This window comes from Mesoplodon bidens, assembly GCF_964165515.1.
Source record: "Mesoplodon bidens genome assembly, chromosome: 3".
In the NCBI taxonomy this organism is placed as follows: Eukaryota; Metazoa; Chordata; class Mammalia; order Artiodactyla; family Ziphiidae; genus Mesoplodon; species Mesoplodon bidens.
In genome coordinates, this window is record NC_138178.1 from 35,073,495 (window position 1) to 35,093,400 (window position 19,906).

Here is a 19,906-nt window from a genome sequence, read left to right on the forward strand (position 1 = left end):
TCGGCCACTCCACGCAGCTTGTAGGATCTCAGTTCCCTGACCAGGGACGGAACCTGCGCCATGGCAGTGAAAGTGAAAGCCCAGAATCCTAACCACTAGGCCACCAAGGAACTCCACTGATAAACTTTTTTTTTTTTTTTTTTTGCGGCACACGGGCCTCTAACTGTTGTGGCCTCTCCCATTGCGCAGCACAGGCTCCGGACGCGCAGGCTCAGTGGCCATGGCTCACGGGTCCAACCGCTCCGCGGCATGTGGGATCTTCCCAGACCGGGGCACGAACCCGTGTCCCCTGCATCGGCAGGTGGACTCTCAACCACTGCGCCACCAGGGAAGCCCCTGATACACTTTTTGATACTGCTTTTTCTTTCTTTGCAATCCTTCTTAAACTCACCCTTCTCCATCCACATCTCATACCATCCTCACCTTACTTTCTGCTCCAATTGCATCATGTACCTCAGTCTCTCCATATCTGTTTTCTGGGAGGTGCAGTCCCTAATGGGATTTAGAAAGTATACAGGAGAAAGGCATTTTGGAGTGAAAAGAACAGCACTACAGCTGCCTCCAAAAGCATTACCTAAATGATACTTAAATTTCTGAACTGGAATACAGACAAAGTGTCCAATTAGTTGCCTCTTTTTAATATAGTTCTCTTGACTTGTAGTTTAGAACATCTTCCTAGATTATCGCAATTGTTTGACCCAGTCTTAGTATTTTCTAACACTGTGTATTTCCATCTTTGTGACTCATCAGAGGTATAGGACTTTCAAATTTATTAAACTCTCAGCCAGGCTACATTAAATTTTAAACATTCCAGAAGCACCAAACTGGGAGTCTGGCAGGAAAAATTTATTAGGGTGGAGAAGTCTCTCTCTTGGTCAAAAGGATATGACTCCATTCTCCTGGGAAACAACAGCTATGCCAGTGGACAAGGTCATTTACTTACATGACTTATTTCATTGTGCTTATTATGTGTGGATAAAAGAAGAAAATAAATTACAGAAAAAGTGAAAGGGTAATTTGAAGTACTCTGCTTTTTTTGGAAAAGCCCCAATTGAGGAAAGCAGCTAATAGATTAGGGAAGTGATAACCAAAATCTTCTTGTATTATGCTGACTTACAACCCTAAAAAGCTTTTGATTCCAATTTCAATGGGGCAGGCAAATTACAAAAAACATGGCTTAAGAGAGTATTTGAATTGATCTAAATACTGGAATACAAAAACTGTGGAAACTTACAAAGAATGACATTTTCTTTAAAAGTGTATTAGAACTTCAGAAATAATTTTTCAGATGCATTTTTAGTAATTGTTTAATTTTAGTTATTTAAATGAGAAACAAAACCAATTTTGAAAAATTTAACACTAAGGGAAAAGAACATATTTGCTGATGGCAGCTTGTGTCTCAGGCCTGCCGTGTAGACCATATGGTCGTGGTCTACACCCCACTGCCATCTGCTATGTCCTAACTGTGAGGCACTAACTTGCATCTTGAGTGTTGGGCCTGAAAATCTAAACCTAAAATGTAAGTATATCTCTACTAAAAATGCTACTACAACTGCAGCAAAGTGATATGAAAAAAGGAGCATTTCATTTCATGAATTCTCAAAATATAAAGTACCATTTTGGACTCATTCCTTCTCCAATGACTTCTTATGGTGAACCTACTATGTACTAGGATGTGGATATAAAGATGCAGTAGGATTACCTCTCAATTCCTTTAATAAGTCAACAGTAAGGTTTTTTTTTAACCCAACCGTCTGGTGGACATTTTTCATGTTCTACTTCATTTTGTCCAACCTAACACACACTGAACCCACTGATTGGCCTCTATTGATGTGGAATGCTTTGGTTACAATTTAGTGTGAAAATGAATGGCCACTTTATGAAACAGGCATAAAATGAAATGCAAGTTATTTTAAAGTTAAGGACACTGGAGTCCTAATTCCCCAAGCAGGAACCTGCCAGCTTATTCTGGAAATAATTCCTTTGGCTCAAAGCAACTGAGGCTGCAGAAATATTACTTCCAAGTTTTTAATTCCATTCTAATTATTATTTGCAAGAGCTAATGGTTATCAGAAGTATATGAAAATTCAAGAACATCATTTCACAATTATGTATTTTCTATCCACTACAACATTCATAACACCCTGAAATTGAAGATTTTTGAAGCCATAAATTTATGAATATATAAAAAACATATGTTGATTCCACATGAGGATACATTAAAAACATTAATAAAATTTCCCTGGAGTTTATAGCAGTATAATTTATTGCATTCATTTGCTGATGTACTGACTCAAATACTAGTGTCTTAAAAACTAAGAAGCATGTGGTTTGAAGAATAGAAATATATTAATTTTTTAAAATAGCAGTTAACTTAAACCTGTCTTTCCCATGGTTGGCACTTGACTAGAATATCAAATTGCAAATTTCTGCGAGAGAAAGAGACATTCTGGCTGGCGTATGGTTTACAGTGCAAAAGAACTGAGTGTGTATTTAAATGTAATCAAATTCTGAAATAACTTTATCCACAAAGAAATAAATGAGCAAAATAGCCACACTCACTCCCTTTCCTAAATCATAAATTTAAAGGGGCACACTGATAAAAAGAGAAGGCATTGAAAGGCCTTCTAAAGCTTTGGGAGAGCTTTTTGTCTGGTTTTTATGTAACCACCTCCACATACCTCTTCCAAGAAAAATCGACCACAAAAGCTCAATACTTATGAAGAATTTAATGAGTCTCTAAAGCTGTTCCAGGATAAGGAGACCTGATAAGCTTTCCAAGGGAAGTAGGTTTCCTTCTTAACAATCATAGAGTACTTCCAAAATTACAGTGAATCATCTCAATATGGGAGTAGGTATGTAAGGTTTGGGGCTGCCTAAAAGGTGGGGAGCAGGAAAGACAGAATTATTAACAACCCTACAGCCTTTCCTTTGAAGTAATCTAATTTAATTTTTATGCAGAGAAATAACGTTACTGTCCCTGTTTCTTATCAGAATCATGGAAAGAGTGGGTGCACCACAGGCCTGGCCTTATGCCAGGAACCAAGCTGTTGAACAAATATTGCCTCACCATACACTTTTCTTAATGAACATACCTCAGAACACACTATTCTCTCATTTAATTTTTTTCTTACATTTGGTTTAAGATCTTCCCTAGCTTCAGATATGTATTCAAACTAGATGAGCTCAGGGAGCAAGCAAAAATTTGGAGATTCCCAGGCCTAAAGGTAAATTTTAAAATATAGGTTAAGATGTGTACATAAATAGACTAAAGAATACTGCGTAAGTCCTAAAAAATGAAAAAGTCAAGCAAGTACTACTTCAGGAATGGTGACTCGAAACACAGTATCAATATTTAGGATAGAGCTGTTTTGGGGTTCCTACAATTATTTTATTATGAAATGTTTTAAGTCCAAAAAAAGGTCGGGAGAATGATGCAAACTCATGTACACACCAGTAAGCGTCATCATTTCTTGAAAGTTTTCTTCAGATTTATTTTTAAGACATGTGTCATTATAAATATGGTGGAAACCCCCTGCCAAACCTCCTCAATCTTATTCCCCTGCCTCCCTCCCTTTGGTTAGAGGTAACTAAGTAAATGGTATCATAATTTACATAACCTTTCACAGCTTGATTTTTTTTTGTCCCAACACTATGTTTTTTAAAATATCCATGTTGATAGACGCATCTCTAATTCATTCACTTTTATGGCTCTAGAGTAATCCAATTTATAAATATAGCTCAATTTATCAATTCTTTCCATTTTTTATTGATCAATTTTCCTAAAAGTCTATGAAGATTTAGGTTGGTTCTGCAATGAGCAATGTTATACAATCACCTAGGGTACATCTGCACACGTTTCTCTGGGATATATATCCTAGTGGGACTGTTCTGTTGTGGGCATTTACAGCTTCACTAGTACCAGATAATGACAAACTGCCCTTTAAAGTGGGAATACCAATTTTCACCCCCACTAGTAGTGCAGAGAAGTTCTTGTTTTTACACATCCAGGGCAATATTTGGCATTTTTAAACTTTAAAAAGTTTCCCAGTCTGAAGAATATGAAATATCTCACTTTGTATTTTTTGCATTTTTTTTGTTAATGAGGTTAATATTTTCATTTGTTTTTGACTATGCAGGTTCCCCTTCTGTGAACTTCCTGTTCATATCCTTTCCCCATTCTTCTACTAGTTTGCTTTGCTTTTGTTTTATTGTATTTAAATATCTCAGACACTAATCCCTTATTGGTTATATTCATTATCAAGATTTTATCCCATTCTATGCTCTTCTTTTGGTTTATAGTATATATTTTTACAATACAAAGCCTGCTTAAACTTATAAATATTTTCCTTCCCAACTTATGCTCTTTTTGTCTTAGTTCAGGAATAATTCACTACCCAGAGATCATACAGATATTCTCCTATATATTCTTCTTCTAAATGTTTTCAAGATTTGCTTTTCATAAGTAGATTTTAATCCACCTGGAATTTATTCTTTAATAGATTGACATTTTCTAATATTTTCCTTTGGATATTAATAATCATATTTGAACCTCATGTATTGAATATTCATCTTTTCTCCACCATTTTTTAAATTGTGGTATAATTGGCATATAACATTAGATTAGTTTAAGGTGTAATTACACAAATTTTTCATGACATCTTGAAATCCTACATATGCATGTTTCTGTTTCTGGGCTCTTGATTTTGCTACATTGGCCTATTTGTGCCCGTCCTACTACTATAGTTAAATTTTTTTTTAATGTTAGTGTTTGGGCAAATCTTTTGTTCTCCTTCAAAATTGTTTTTATTATTTTTGCACTTCCATGACTCCTGAAATTACATTTAATATAAATATAATTTAGGAGAAACTGGCATTTTTATGATATTGAGGCTTCCTAATATGAACATATTATATATCTCCATTTATTTAGGTGAGCTTTTAAATATTTCATAAAGGCCTTGTATATCTTTTATTGAATTTATTACAAGGTATCTTATATTTTTTAAGTAGCAAAAGCAGTGTCCTTTTGAAATTTGCTTTCTTATTAGTTTTTCCTACTGTGTAAGAATATAGTTGTTATTTGTGCACTAACTTTGTTTCCAATAATCTTAATGAATGCTTTCATTAGTCCTATTATTTTATGTGTAGATACTCTTGGATATTCTGTCTAGACAATCAGGTAGTCTATGAATAATGAGAGTTTTGCTTCTTCCTAATTGTTATACTTTGTATCTCTTTTTCTTGCCTTATTATACTGACTAGGACCTCATGTACAATAATGAATATAAACAATGACAGTAGCCATTCTTATCTCATATCTAATATTAAAGAAAATGCAGTAACATTCTATAGACTAAGAGAGTACATCTCTATTCCTAGTGTGAGAAGATTTTTCATTTCAATTATGAATGTGTTCATTATATCAAAGACCACTTTTGCATCGATTTAGATAACTGTATGACTTTTCTCTCTTAAATATTCCATGCTGTGCCTGCTGGTGCTTATTCATTGCAAATATTTCCATGTGTATTATCTATTTTAGATTGCAAGCTTATCATAAGCAGGGCTCTATTGACAGGGATAGGAATCCTATACAGCCTGGCTTGGTGACCTGTCTCTCCATATCTTTTACTACTGCAGTAACCTCAGGGCTGTCAAGACTACTTTTCATATTAATTTCTCACCTCAAGGCTTCCACAATCAAATGGGATATAAACATCCAACTCAATATATACAACATATGTAGATCAATATGCATGCACTTCAAATTCTTGGGAGAGTAGGTCCATTGTTTCAAAGTGGAAAATTTTTTTCATTTAATGTTGAGACCGATATCTTTAAATTCCCTATGTTGGTGTATGGCTTTTATTTTTTTCCAGTCCATCTGTTTAGTAAGTATATAGACCTCAACAGTCCTGTCTTTAAATTAGGGCTGGAGTTCCTATACTGTGCCTCATATACACACAAGACTTGATCTCCTGTGACTGTGAAGGGATTAAAACTCAAAAGCCTGAGTTCTAGAGACCAGTAAATCCCATCTCCATCCCCAGGGTAGGCACAAAATCAGTTATGCACTTACTGGTCTGGCCCTCAGTTTCCTCTTTGTTTTTTGGCTCTGTAGATTTCATTTAATTTCTTGTATGTTCAACTTTACTGTTTTTTTATTAAGACAATTTTTTTAGAACAGCTTTAAGTTCACAGCAAAATTGAGGGGAAAGCACCGATATTTCCCATATATCACCTGCCCTTACACATGCATAGCTTCCCCCATTATCAACATCCCCCACCAGAGTGGTGCCTTTGCTACAATTGATGAACCTACATTGACGCATCCTAATCACCCCAAGTCCATAGTTTACGTTAGGGTCCATGCTTGGAGTTGGATATTCCATGGGTTTGAAAAAATGTATGACACGTGTCCATCATTATGGTATCATACAGAGTATTTTCACCGCCCTAAATACCCTCTGTATTCCATCTACTCATCACCCCCACCCCCGACCCTTAACCCCTGGCAACCACTGATCTTTTTACTGTCTTCATAGTTTTGCCTTTTCAAGAATGTCATATAGTTGGAATCATATAGTATGCAGCCTTTTCAGATTGGCTTCTTTCACTTAGTAATATGCATTTAAATTTTCTCCATGTCTTTCTATGTCTTGATAGACCATGTCTTTTTAGTGTTGAATAACATTCCATTGTCTGGATGTACATTTTATTTATCCATTCACCTTACCGAAGGACATCTTGGTTGCTTACAAGTTTGGCAATTATGAATAAAGTTGCTATAAACATCTGTGTGCAGGTCTTTGTGTGGACATAAGTTTTTAACTACCTTGGGCAAACACCAAGGAGCATGAACACTCACTCATATTGTAAGAGTATGTTTAGTTTTGTAAGAAACCATCTTACTGTTTTCCAAAGTAGCTGTACCATTTTGCATTCCCACTAGCAATGAATGAGAGTTCCTGTTATTCCACACCCTCACCAGCATTTGCTGTGGTCAGTGTTCCAGATTTTGACCATTCCAATAGGTGTATAGTGGTCTCTCGTTATTTTAATTTGCAGTTACCTGATGACAGATGATGTGGAGCATCTTTTCATGTGCTTATATGCCATCTACATATCTTCTTTGGTGAGGTGTCTGTTAAGGTCTTTGCCCAATTTTTTTTTTTTTTTTTTTTTTTTTGCGGGCCTCTCACTGCTGTGGCCTCTCCCGTTGCAGAGCACAGGCTCCAGACGCACAGGCTCAGCGGCCATGGCTCACGGGCCTAGCCGCTCCGTGGCATGTGGGATCCTCCCGGACCGGGGCACAAACCCGTGTCCCCTACATCTGCAGGCGGACTCTCAAACACTGCACCACCAGGGAAGCCCTGCCCAATTTTTTAATTGGGTTGTTTGTTTTCATATTGTACAGTTTTACAAGTTCTTTGTGTATTTTGGATAACAGTCCTTTATCAAATATGTCTTTTACAAATATTTTCCCCAAGTCTATGGCTTGTCTTCTCATTCTCTTGACATTATCTTTTGCAGAATAGAAGTTTTTAATTTTAATGAAGTTGGCTTATCAATGATTTTATTCATGGATCATGCCTTTGGTGTTGCATCTAAAATGTCACTGCCATACCTAAGGTCATCTAAGGTTTTCTCCTAGGTTATTTTCTAGGAGTTTTATAGTTTTGTGTTTTGCATTTAGTTCTTTTATATATTTTGAGTTACTGTAAGGTTTGTGTCCACATTCAGTTTTTTGCATGTGGATGTCCAGTAGTTTTAGCACCATTTGTTGAAGAGACTATCTTTGCTCCATTGTATTGCCTTTGCTCCTTTGTCAAGGATCAGTTGACTATATTTATGGAGGTCTATTTCTGGGCTGTCTATTCTGTTTCATTGATCCATTTGTCTATCCCTTCAAGAATAATACACTGTCTTGATTTCTGTACCTTTATAGTAAGTCTTGAAGTCGAGTAGTTTTAGTCCTCTGACTATTCTCCTTCAATATTGCGTGGACTATGCTGGGTCTTTTGCCTCTCCACATAAACTTTAGAATCAGTTTGCTGTTATCCATAAATTATTATGCTGGGATTTTGACCAAGATTGCATTGGATCTAAAGATCAAGTTGGGAGAAACTGACATCTTGACCATATTTAGCTTTCCTATCCATGAAAATGGAATATCGCTCCATTCAACTTTACCTAAAAAAGATTTATGTCCTATTTTACCTGGCCTTTCTAGGTGTTTTTTAAAATAAATTAAATACTTTATTTTAAAATAACTGTAAATCACATTGATCTGTAAGATAATGAAAAGAAATCCTATGACCCTGTTTCCCCAAATGATAACATCTTGTAAAACTGTGTTACAATAACTCAACCGGGATATTTACATTAATACAGTCAGAATACAGAACACTTCTATTACCCCAAAGATCCCTCAAGTTGCCTCTTATAGTCATACCTTCTTTCTAACTACCCCCAACTCTTCTTTAATACCAGGCAATTACTGATCTGTTCTCCATTTCTATAATTTTTGCCATTTTAATAATATTATATAAATGGGATCATATGGTATGTAACCTTTGGGGAATGGCTTTTGGTACCTCAGCATAATTCTCAGAGATTCATCCAGGTCATCACCTGTATCAGTGGTTCTTTTTTTTTTACTGCTGTGTAGTAGTCCATGATATGGATATACTATAGTTTGTTTAACTAGTCACCCACTAAAGGGCATCTGGGTTGTTTCCATTTTTTGGATATTATGAGTAAAGCTGCTAAAAACATTCAGGTTTTCATGGGAAAACAAGTCTTCATTTCTCTGGGATAAATGCCCAGGAGTACAACTGCTGGGTTGTATGGTAGTTGCATGTTTATTTTATTAAGAAACTGCCTGTGGCTGTACTATTTTACATTCTCACCACCAGTGTATGAGTGATCCAGTTTATCTGCATTCTTGCCAGCATTTCATGTTGTCACTTAAAAAAAAAAAAAAGGTATTCTGATAGGTATGTAATAAATAATGTCTGATTGTGGCTTTAATTTGCATTTCCCTAACAGCTAGAGATAATAAGCACATTTTCATGTACTTATTTGACATTTGTGTATCCTCTTTGGTGAAATATCTGTTCAGGTCTTTTATTCATTTTCTAATTGGATTGTTTTTTTTTAACTGTTAATTTTTTAAAGTCCTTAATGTAGATCCTAGTCCTTTATCAGATATGTGGTTTGCAAATATTTTCTCCCACTGATCTAGGTGCCATTACCACCAATACCACAGTTGTGATTACTGTAGCTGTATAAGTCTTGATAACAGGTAGACTGATTCCTTCTACTCTATTTTTTTTTCAGAATTGTTTTAGGTATTCTGTGGCTTTGCCTTTCCGTATAAATTTTAGAATAATCTTGTTTAATCTACATAAAAAAACCTTGCTAGAATTTTGAGTGAAATAAACCTATAAATCAACTTGAGCCCAGCTTTATTCCCCACTTGGCTCCTAGAATATTGGAATCAGAGGATCTTTGTCTGAGAAATCAGAGCAGCCCAAAATAAAATACCTAAAAACATCATCAGGCAATGAGATAGACCAGCCACATCTCCTTAAAATTAAGCTGGCAACTCTTTTCCTTAAACATCAACAACAACAACAACACAACAAAACAAAACAAAACAAAACAAAACAAAATAAGGATCACCAGAAATCTCAGAAAGGTCTCTAACATGAAATACAGTGACAAAAACAACACAGAAAACAGCAATTTGGAAAGAATTGAGACTATGCAGGGAGAAGAAAACTCCCCCCAACCCTGCCCCACAAAAGTCTTTTTGTATGCTCAGAGATAAAAGAGAAGATACTGCATCTGAGAATCAGGGACAGACTGCTTTTGTTAAAAAAAATAATTCAAGGAACAAAAAATATTTAAGAAGAAAATAGAGAAAGAGGAAAAAAGAGAGAGAGAAAATACTTACAGAATTGGAAAATAAGTTTAGGCAAATCTCCCAGAAAGTAGAGCAAATGGGCAAAGAGAGGAAAACAGTAAGTCTAATATCTGAATAATATATACATAAACATCTTTTAAAAAATAATCAACAAAAATTAAAATTAAAAAAATATACCTTCATCAAAAGTCTATATTCTCCAACATAGCTTTCAATATTCTTCACAAAATTACGCATCCTTACCTATCCCACAGACCCATACTGTAGTCAAGCAGGCTTTTTTATCAGTCTTGGGATTTATTAATTCATTCATCTATTTATTTATGGAATAAAATATACTAAATTTCCTCTACACATCAGTAGTAATGTTGGACACAGAATAAAGAGAAGAAAGACACCATGTATGCCACCTAAAATGTTTTTTCGATTGTGGAAATAGAAAAATAACAAAACAACACAATGAAATAAACACTCTGATAAAAGTATGTTCACAAGATCCTATAGAAATACAGAAGAACTGCACCTAACCTAGTAAATGGTAGAAGCTGCCAACAAATGCTTTAAGGAAGAAATGGAGACTCAAAGGACTTTCCAAGGTCAACTATGTGTTGTTAACAACCAAAAGGAGAAAAAGGATGCTTTAGACAGAAATAAGAGCATTGACAAAAGATGTGAAGTGATAGGTGAGCACACATTCACTTATTTACTCATTCAATTAACACTGTGTGGGTCCTAATCATATGTTAGATGTTAGACCTTAGGGTGGTGAAGTAAATGTCCTTTCCCTAAAAGGAGTATAATAATAAGAAGCACAAAAGAGGAACATCAAATTTAGACCAAGATGTCAAGATAGGTTTCCTAAATGAGGATGACCTTGAAGAATAAGTAAGAATTAACCAGATACCACACTAAAAAAAGACACAAAAGTATACGTGATAAGATGCAGATGATTAAGACAATAGGTGCACAAAGAAGGGCCAGGTTTAAAATGAAGGAAAGAAGGTAAGGTAACAAATACACCATAGGAGCATTTTGAAACATCATTAGAAAATAAATCAGAGAAAAATTCAAGGGGCAAGGATCTTGAAAAGCACTCTTAAACACACAGGAAAATAAACAACAGATGAAAGTGACTAGAGTAAAAGTAGAAGACAAACAGAAATAACAAGTGTTCATGGAGAAGAGGACAGAATAAAGAGGCAAGAACCAACAGTAAATGATACAAGAGAAGAAAATTTTTCCTACAATAAAGAAAGATCTAAATCTGTACAACAAAAGTGGCCACCATGTGCCAAGGAAAAATAAATGAAAAGAGACTGATAGCTAGATGAAACACTGTCAAACTCCTAAGGGAAAAATACAGCCCTCTATAGGCAGCCAGGCAGAACAAATAGGTTATCTACCAAAGAAGACAAAAAAATTAAGCCAGCTTGAGAGGTCTGTGAGCAACACTGTATATCAAATTTTATGAAAAAAGAACTTCTGAATCTTGAGAGGGAAAATTTGTGTCTCGGGAATTTTATACCGAAATAAGCCATTCACTGCTTATGTGTGAAGTCAAGTGAAAGACATTTTCAGATATATTATATAAGGACTCATAAAGTATAAGACCCACAACTTTTTCCTGAAATTAAGAAGGCTATATAAAGTCTTGCTGCTTGAAGTGTGGTCCATGGACAAGCTGCATTGACATTACCTGGGGATTCGTTAGAAATGAAAGATCTTGGATCCCACTCCAGACCTACTGAATCAAAGTTTATATTTCAACAAGATCCCTAGGTGATTCATATGTGCATTAAAATTCCAGAAGCACAGCTCAAAACATATCCCTGCAAACAAAGTGATGATTCGGAATTTAGAACTGAAAATACTGACAATGAACACTGAAATAATGTATGCACACAAACACAATTAAGTTTCAACGATAGTTTGGAATATGATTATGAAAGAAAAGATATAAAGGGAATAAATGGTGCCAAGAAACTGAGTATAAGATCCCAGATTATAATAACAAAGCCCCAAAGAGTAGGAATGAAGAAGAAAAGCATAAAATATGCATCAGCTTACAAATAGAAATCAAAAGAAACTAGCATTTTATTATTGGCATTGACAGTTATAAAGCAATTATTAAAGTATGGCTTTCAAACATCTTAAATTTAATCATCAGTAATATAAAAACAGGATATATATATATATGTACACATATGTATATGTACACACACACATATATATATATATATATATATATATATATATATATATATATATATATATTTCCAAATTACCAGAGGTAAAATTTCAGCAAAAAAAAAGCATAAAAGAAAAGAGAGAATGAAAGATTTTAAATAGTGATGGTAAGCCAAGCACATATATTGAACTCTTTCCCCCTTATAAATGCCTAGTGAAATGACCAACAAAGTATATTAATAGGTCAACAACTCTCCATCATAGCTGGAAATTCATACAGGCTATACACAAGCCAGAAACTTCAACATGCATGTGAACAAGACTAAACTAAAGGATGGTATACAAATATACTATTCACTATACACAAAAGAGAAGGCTGCCTTTGAAGTAAGTGGAACAGATACACAGGAGAACCCACCAATACTCACTAAATCAAATTGACAGATGATGTAGCCAGAACTCCTGGCAATCAATGCCATGGGAGTGGCTAGTATAAGACAAAAATGTAGATGCATGTAAGAGCCAACTGGATAGGGGGCCCTGTGAAACACTCAGTGCCTGTATGGGCTGGGGTACTCTGGAAGGGTTAAGGGAAATGTAGGTACTGCAGAGACTACCTCCAAATAAAGGAAAGCCACAAAAATTCATTAGCAGAAAGGCAATGTTCCTTCCCACAAATGCCTTCCACTGCAGCTTCTATTCATTCTCCATATTGATACAAAGCTGCAATAGATGTAAAGCAATGATTCGTACCCAAACAGAAGAAAGGCATTTTTCCCGTGGAGAGTGAGAACTGAATTAACAAAGGACTTGATTAAACCCTAATTCTAATCTAGATCCCTGATATTTGGAGATAAGCACACACACACACACACACACATACATACACGTAAGTATACATATACACATATTAGTAGATTTTTTTTAAATTGCTATTATTTCTTTAATAATGATCCTATAGGATCATTTTCCCTCTACCTTTAGCTAACTCCCTTTAGCAATTCTTTTAGCACAAGCCAGATAGTAAAGAATTATCTCAGTTTTTGTTTGTCTCAAAACATCTTTATTTCACCTTCACACTCAAAGGATATTTTTGTTAGATAGAGGATTCCACTGTAATAGTTATTTTCTTTCAAGATGTTAGGTAAGTTCATTATATTCTAATGTGAAGTTAGCAGTCAACATTATCTTTTCTCCTTTGATGGTAATGTGTCTTTTTTCTCTGGCTTCTTTTAAGATTTTACCATAATGTGTTTATGCATATTTATTCTCTTTAGGGTGTGCAGAGTTTCTTGAATTTGTGGCTTGATATCTTTATAGCCATAACTTTTGGAAATTTGGGGAAATTCTTGGTTACTATCACTTCAAACAGTACTTCTACCCTATTCTCTATCTCTCTTTTCCTTTTAGGACTCCAATTATACCTGGTTTAGACCTTTTCATCTTGTTCCATACATCCCTTATTCTACGTTCTGTGTTTTCCCCCCACCCTATAATTTAGCCTGGATATTTCTACAAAACTATACTCTCTTCTACTGTTTCTAATCTGCTATTATGGCCATCTATTTAGTACATAATTTTAGTTATCACTTGCTTCTATTCTCAAATTCCCATATGATTCAATTTTATGGATTCCAGTTCTCTGATGAAATCCTGTATTCTGTTATCTATTCTCATAAATATTTATTACAGGGTGTTTGTTTTGTTTTGTTAACACACAGGTCCAATAACTCTAGCACCTGTTTCTATCATCTGTTTTTCCTCTTGCTCTTGTATCATGGTAAGATTGGCAATGTTTTATTGAATCATTGGCATGATCTATAAAAACTTGTATAATCTCTGGTTGGTGTCATCTTCCTCCAGGGTGCCTTTTTTAAAGTTTCTTGGAGGCAGTTGGAATAACAACAAATTTTATTAGTCAAATTAGGGTTGAGCTAATTCAAGACTAGGTTTCAGTCTTTCTAATATCTAGTCTATTTAGGATTGGTTTTCCCTTTCTCCTAGGGTATAGTCCTTCATGGATACAAACTGATCACCTGAGATGTTTACCAGGGCTTTGAACTCAAATTTGTATGTCCCAGGACTATGAAACTGCCAATAAATCTGCTTAATTTCTCAGCCTCTTAGCAGCCGCTTCCTGCTTGGCTTTTCTGCCTTTTACTGCTTAAAAATTGGTGAATACTAGGATGAAAAATGTGGCTCAGATAAAGTCATTTTTCTGCATATCGCTTACTTGCAGGGATCTTGCAGTCTCAAGTTCTAAGTCCATGATTATGTTTTACTCCTCAATTTCTGGTTCCCAATTACCCATCATTAGATTGCTAATATCTGTAAGAGTTTTTATTACATCCAAAGTGAAGTGAGATAAATAAGGGCAAAAAAGTAAATTTCTATAAAGCTACATGAATTCAATTTAAAGGCAGGTCTTTCAATCTAAGATTATGTCCTACTTTTTAATGTTAAAATGAAAAGACTGATTGTAATTCTTTCCTGAAAAGTCTGTGATGGTAGACCATAGGTGAGTTTTTTGTTTGTTTGTTTTTATTTTTGTCTTTATTTGACCAAATAAAAAACTGACAACCTATATTAGTTCCAAATATGCTTTTTTGAACAATTTACTAGTATTTGAAATCCAAAAGTCTGAGAATCAGATTCTTTACCTTCTTCTCCAACATTGGCCCATTCTGCTTTCTCCCCTGTCTATTGTCTTTTAGGCATAAAACCTGCTTTTCATTTCCTGCTCCAGCACCTTTACATATGCTGGCCTCAGTATCTGGATTTTATGTCCCATAACCCTCCACCCTTCATATAATTGACTTCCTCTCAGCAGCTGGGTCTCAGCATAGACCCTCGGCACAGAGGACTTCCCTGGATAGGTGTTATCTACCCCCTTGACACAAATTTTAATCACACATAATTTGATTACATACTTGTTTATTGTTTGTCCCCCTAGATTACAAGAACCATGAGGACAGGCTCTGTGTTAGTTTAACTCACAGTTGTTAAACTCCTTACCCACACCAAGGTATAAAAAGCATCTTGGAGCTGGAGACTTAGATAGTATAAGGATTTCTGAAGATTTCTTTGAGAAATCTATGCTATGAGCCTACCCCTCACCCTGCTCCAACAGAAAGAGAAGGGATAAGGGCTTCAATCTGCTAACCCCCAATTGAGAGGAAGAAATTTTAGGGACACCAGCTGACACGTGCCTCTTGCAGTTGGTTGGTGTCTAATTCACACTGGAGAAATTTAAGGGTTGAGAGCTCAGCTGCAGTGGCCTGTGTAAGCAGAGCAGGTGTTGCTGCATTGGCTCCTAGAACTGGAGAGTTTGTTTAGCAAAGTTCACAGGAGGGTTTCCAGTGAACCAGATGTGGGCCGCATGCAAGAGAGCCAGCATGGGGTTGTCTTAGGAACGAACATACCAAGACAGCTGCTGAAGGGGTGAGTAGACATAAACAGGAAGAAGCTGGGAGTATGCCTAGGTGTCCAAGATTAGGAAAGAGCAATGTTACCAAGTCAGAGGATTGCGAATACCACATCTCAAGCGAATTGCAGGCGAGGATCCCAAGGGACTGGGGGGAAGGAGGAGACACTGTCTCAGAAAAATCCATCAAAGTGCTCACGATAGATGAAGCTGGCTTTAAACACCTACTAAACCAGAGAACATCAATACCTGGTCACTAAAGTCAAGGCAGAACTCCCCTCCTCCTTCTCCTCTCCTCTTGCCCAAATCTCCTTTTCTGAGTAAGTACAGAGAAGGCAGAAGAGACTGAGCAGTAGCCCTTCCTACCCCAAAGGCTTTCCAGTAGCAGCCGACCCCGGTTAGGAAACAGAAGACACAAATGCACACACACACTGAGATAGATCACTTGGCAAAGTCATATTCTAGGCAAAATCAAAGTAATTTTTTAAATTAATAAAATAACAGACATGGGAGCATTTTGGTTGTATGACAACAAGATGAAAGTGGCCATTCATGATCCTTAATATCGATATATTCCTCTAAATTTTTTTAACAGATACAAGTACATACCATCTTTTTAAAAATTTTGCCTTTATCTCTTTTGCCAGTGGATAAGTAGAATTTATGGAATTTTTGTTGTTTAAGTGATGCTTGATGCTGAATAAGGACCATTTATACCGGTGATTCAAATAGAACCTTGACTGAGCTCAAAATTTTGAGCTTAAGTAGCCTCATCCTTTCTATTATTCCTAATAATTACCTTGCCATTTATCACAGGATATGGATTTTTATATTTTGAGGGCAGGGCATGAGGGATGAATGTCAAGGAATCATAAAATGCTCTACTATGAGGGGTTTGGCTTTTATATTTAGTTGGTGACTGGGGTGGTACATACCATAAAGAAAAGACAAACACAAATAAACCCCACTCTCTTCCCACCTGAACCCTACCATTCATTGCAAATTATTCAGATCCCTCAGATTTGGATTGAGATGCCAAAATCTCACCTTCCCATGCCAGTCTCCATGCTAGAAACCTCTCCCTCAAATGACTGACCAGCAGTGGGTAAGAACTTGCTCCCTACCTAAGAAGACCCTCCCTGACCCTTGCCTACAGGAGCACAGGCCCCCTATTACAAACCTCACCAGGATAAATACATCCCAGTGCAATGCAACATCCATATGGTATGACACACTTAGAGGGCCTTTATTTCCTCACCAAGGTAACACAGAAGAAGCAGCTATATACCACTCTGTCATTGCGGGACTAATCCCCGGACTCAGTTCTTCAACCATTTACTTAGGGTTCCAAGCTCTGAGTCAGAACTTGCCCTAAGATAATGACACCAACACTAACTCCAGAAGCCTTCCCACACTTTCCTGGAGTGGACTCAGAGTCCTCCTTCTCAAAGGCCATGTCTACAGTCTCACATCTTCCCTGCTCTGTGCTGTCTCAAGGAAATGAGAATGTACGTGGTCACTCTTTAATATGCCATAAAACAGCGACCTTGATGGAATCCAGAGCATTTCTGCTCTATACCTTACACATTCAGGGAACGTCCATTCCCTCTTTCACCGGACAACATCCCCAAACTGAAGTTAGCTGCCATGATCTTGGAGACTTCTTTTGTCCAGAACCAGCACATCCGGTTCCATCCACTTGGGGTTCTGTCTTATCTGAGAGCTCAGGTAAAAGTCCTTGGCTAGGACTGACATTACCCCGTGAAGAATTACTTCAAATTGTCTCAAGAGCAATGATAACTGTGCGTTTCTTACAATGTATGTTTATTTTTTAAGAAGCTGATCTTACATTTTAACAAATGTTGCTTAACATAAACATTTCTAAGATGGAAGCACGGACCTTGCATTACCTTCTTAATCAATGGGTTGCTCAGAGAAAGTGAACCGAAAGTGATTAAAATGGCAACAACTCAAGGGTGGAACACAGAAGACTTGACCTCTTACCCCAGGTCTCAACAACTTTGGGCCAGTGACTTATCATGCCGGCCTCCCCTCCCTTAAAGCCCAAAGTGTGGAGTGCACCAGCTGCTGCAAGCTGGGAGTCTCATGTGAAGGGGTATGGCCACACTCATGAAAATGCGGCCATTACTATTTAAATACGGTAACTTGAGGTAACTTAAATATGGTAACTTGGTAACTTACACCACCATCATGGTGCCTTCCAAAGCCAAGAAGCCCAGTTGTCTTCCCAACCTCACCCACCCAAAGGCGCTGACACCCCACAGAGAAGAACAGGAAAAGCCACCACTTACCTGCCAGTCAAACATCTCCGCAGAGAATAGGACGCTCCTCCCCCACAAGTCCGGGAGCAGTCGCTCCAGTCACCCCAAGCATCCCAGTTGCTATCTTTGTCTTCAACCGACTGAGTATTTCTTGAAGTCTGTAATGTGAAAAAACACAATAGATTATAGACAAAATGCTAGAAATATCCCAAAAGCTTTCCCAGTTTTTCCAGAGTCTTACTCTAAGCTGTTCACAAAGACTAAAGTTGCCTAAAAATGCGTTGTTTTGGAATGGCTACATTAAAACACACACACACACACACACACAAGATAGTTTTATACGGAAACTCATGACACATGAGTACCTTTCCACCTTACGAAGGTTTTGTCCAGATGGCTTCCAAGCCCAGTTTTAAATTTGAAATTTTATCATTTCAAAATTTAAATACATTGGCTAAATATAAATAATAATATTATTATTTTGTTTTTATAACTTACATAGCAGGGTCCTAAGAAATTCTCTTAGGAGAATTGTACCTAAGAAATTCTCTCCATTGTCTGTCATATAGACTGGTGCTTACTCCAAAGAAACCTTTTTGCATGAGGATTTGTGGAACCTCCTGAGAGAGGCTTCACCCCAAGAAAACAAAGTAGATAAAGCTTCAGGATCCAAGAAAATAGAGAAAGTTCAATTATGAATGCTGTTTGGATTAATTTGTCTTCTGGACTTGCCACCATTGACTTATATCAAGATACTCTAAAGAAAAGAGAACAGGGGGAGTTAAAATTTTTTAAATATATAGACAGATATAGATATGAAAAGAAATGATGTACAAAACATTACGAAGAGGCCTAAAGTAGACTCGAATAAATGGAGAAACACGTAGTCCTAAATAGCCGGACTCAATACTGTAAAATGTTAATTCTCTCCAAATTAATCTATAAATTTATGATAACTCCAATCAAAATCCCAAAGGGGATTTTTTTAGACCCTAACAAAATGATTCTAAAGTTCATCTGGTGGAGTAAATGTCTACAAGAGCCAAGAAAAAACTGTACAAGAAGGGAAACTAGAGGGAAATTGCCTCAATTCAAACAGTATAGAATTGGCATAGCAATAAGCATTCAGATCTATTAAGGTAAGAAAGAGAAGAGTCCAGAAACAGACTCAAGTATAAGGACATAACATAGAACCACAAGTCGGTGTGATGAATGGTTTAAAAGAAAATAATAGATAACTTCTTCACAAAAGGCATCAAAATGAATTCAGATATATTCCAGAAATTAATATTTTGAATGTTGAACCCATAAAATACTAAAAAAGCTATAGATTAAAAGTCATACAGGCTTGATGTAACAAAGAGTGTCCTAGATGTGTCAACAAAGGTAGAAACCCCAAAGCAAAAGATTGATAGACTGAATTACATTAAAATAAAAACACACATAGCATTTTCTCTCTCTTCACCTATAGATAAAGGAATAAGTATATGAACATCCACACGAAAATGCCGTAGTAAAAGTACAAGTATGTGGGCTGGAAGAAAACCCACCAAATTGCCTCTAAGGATGGAGGGAGCAGGACTCGGCGTGCAGCCTGTTGGGGAAGGACACAAGAGGAATGCCAACGGAAGGTTTTATTCCCCTCCCAGCCCTCCCCCAAAAGATCTGAAGCAACTATGACAAAACATTCAACTCGATGAAGCCAGGTGGTGCTATAATAGATGTTAGTTATATCTGAACTTTTATGGATTTTGAAAATTCTTTTAAAACATACTTTGAGGGGGCTTCCCTGGTGGCGCAGTGGTTAAGAATCCGCCTGCCAACGCAGGGGACACGGGTTCGAGCTCTGGTCCGGGAAGATCCCACATGCCGCGGAGCAACTAAGCCCATGTGCCACAACTACTGAGGCTGTGTTCTAGAGCCTGAGAGCCACAACTACTGAGCCCGCGTGCCACAATTACTGAAGCCCAGGTGCCTAGAGCCCGTGCTCCACAACAAATAGAAGCTACCGCAATGAGAAGCCTGTGCACCGCAACAAAGAGTAGCCCGCTCACCGCAACTAGAGAAAGCCCGCCCACA

At 36.8% G+C, this 19,906-nt stretch overlaps 1 protein-coding gene across 1 annotated transcript in view; it reads right to left on the bottom strand.

Annotated features, from left to right (window-relative positions):
- ADAMTSL3 (ADAMTS like 3) overlaps positions 1-19,906 on the bottom strand; it is a 367,745-nt gene that overhangs the window by 230,182 nt on the left and 117,657 nt on the right. The window contains 1 exon segment of the mRNA XM_081230123.1: positions 17,858-17,985. Within this exon segment, the coding sequence (XP_081086249.1) occupies positions 17,858-17,985 (128 nt within the window).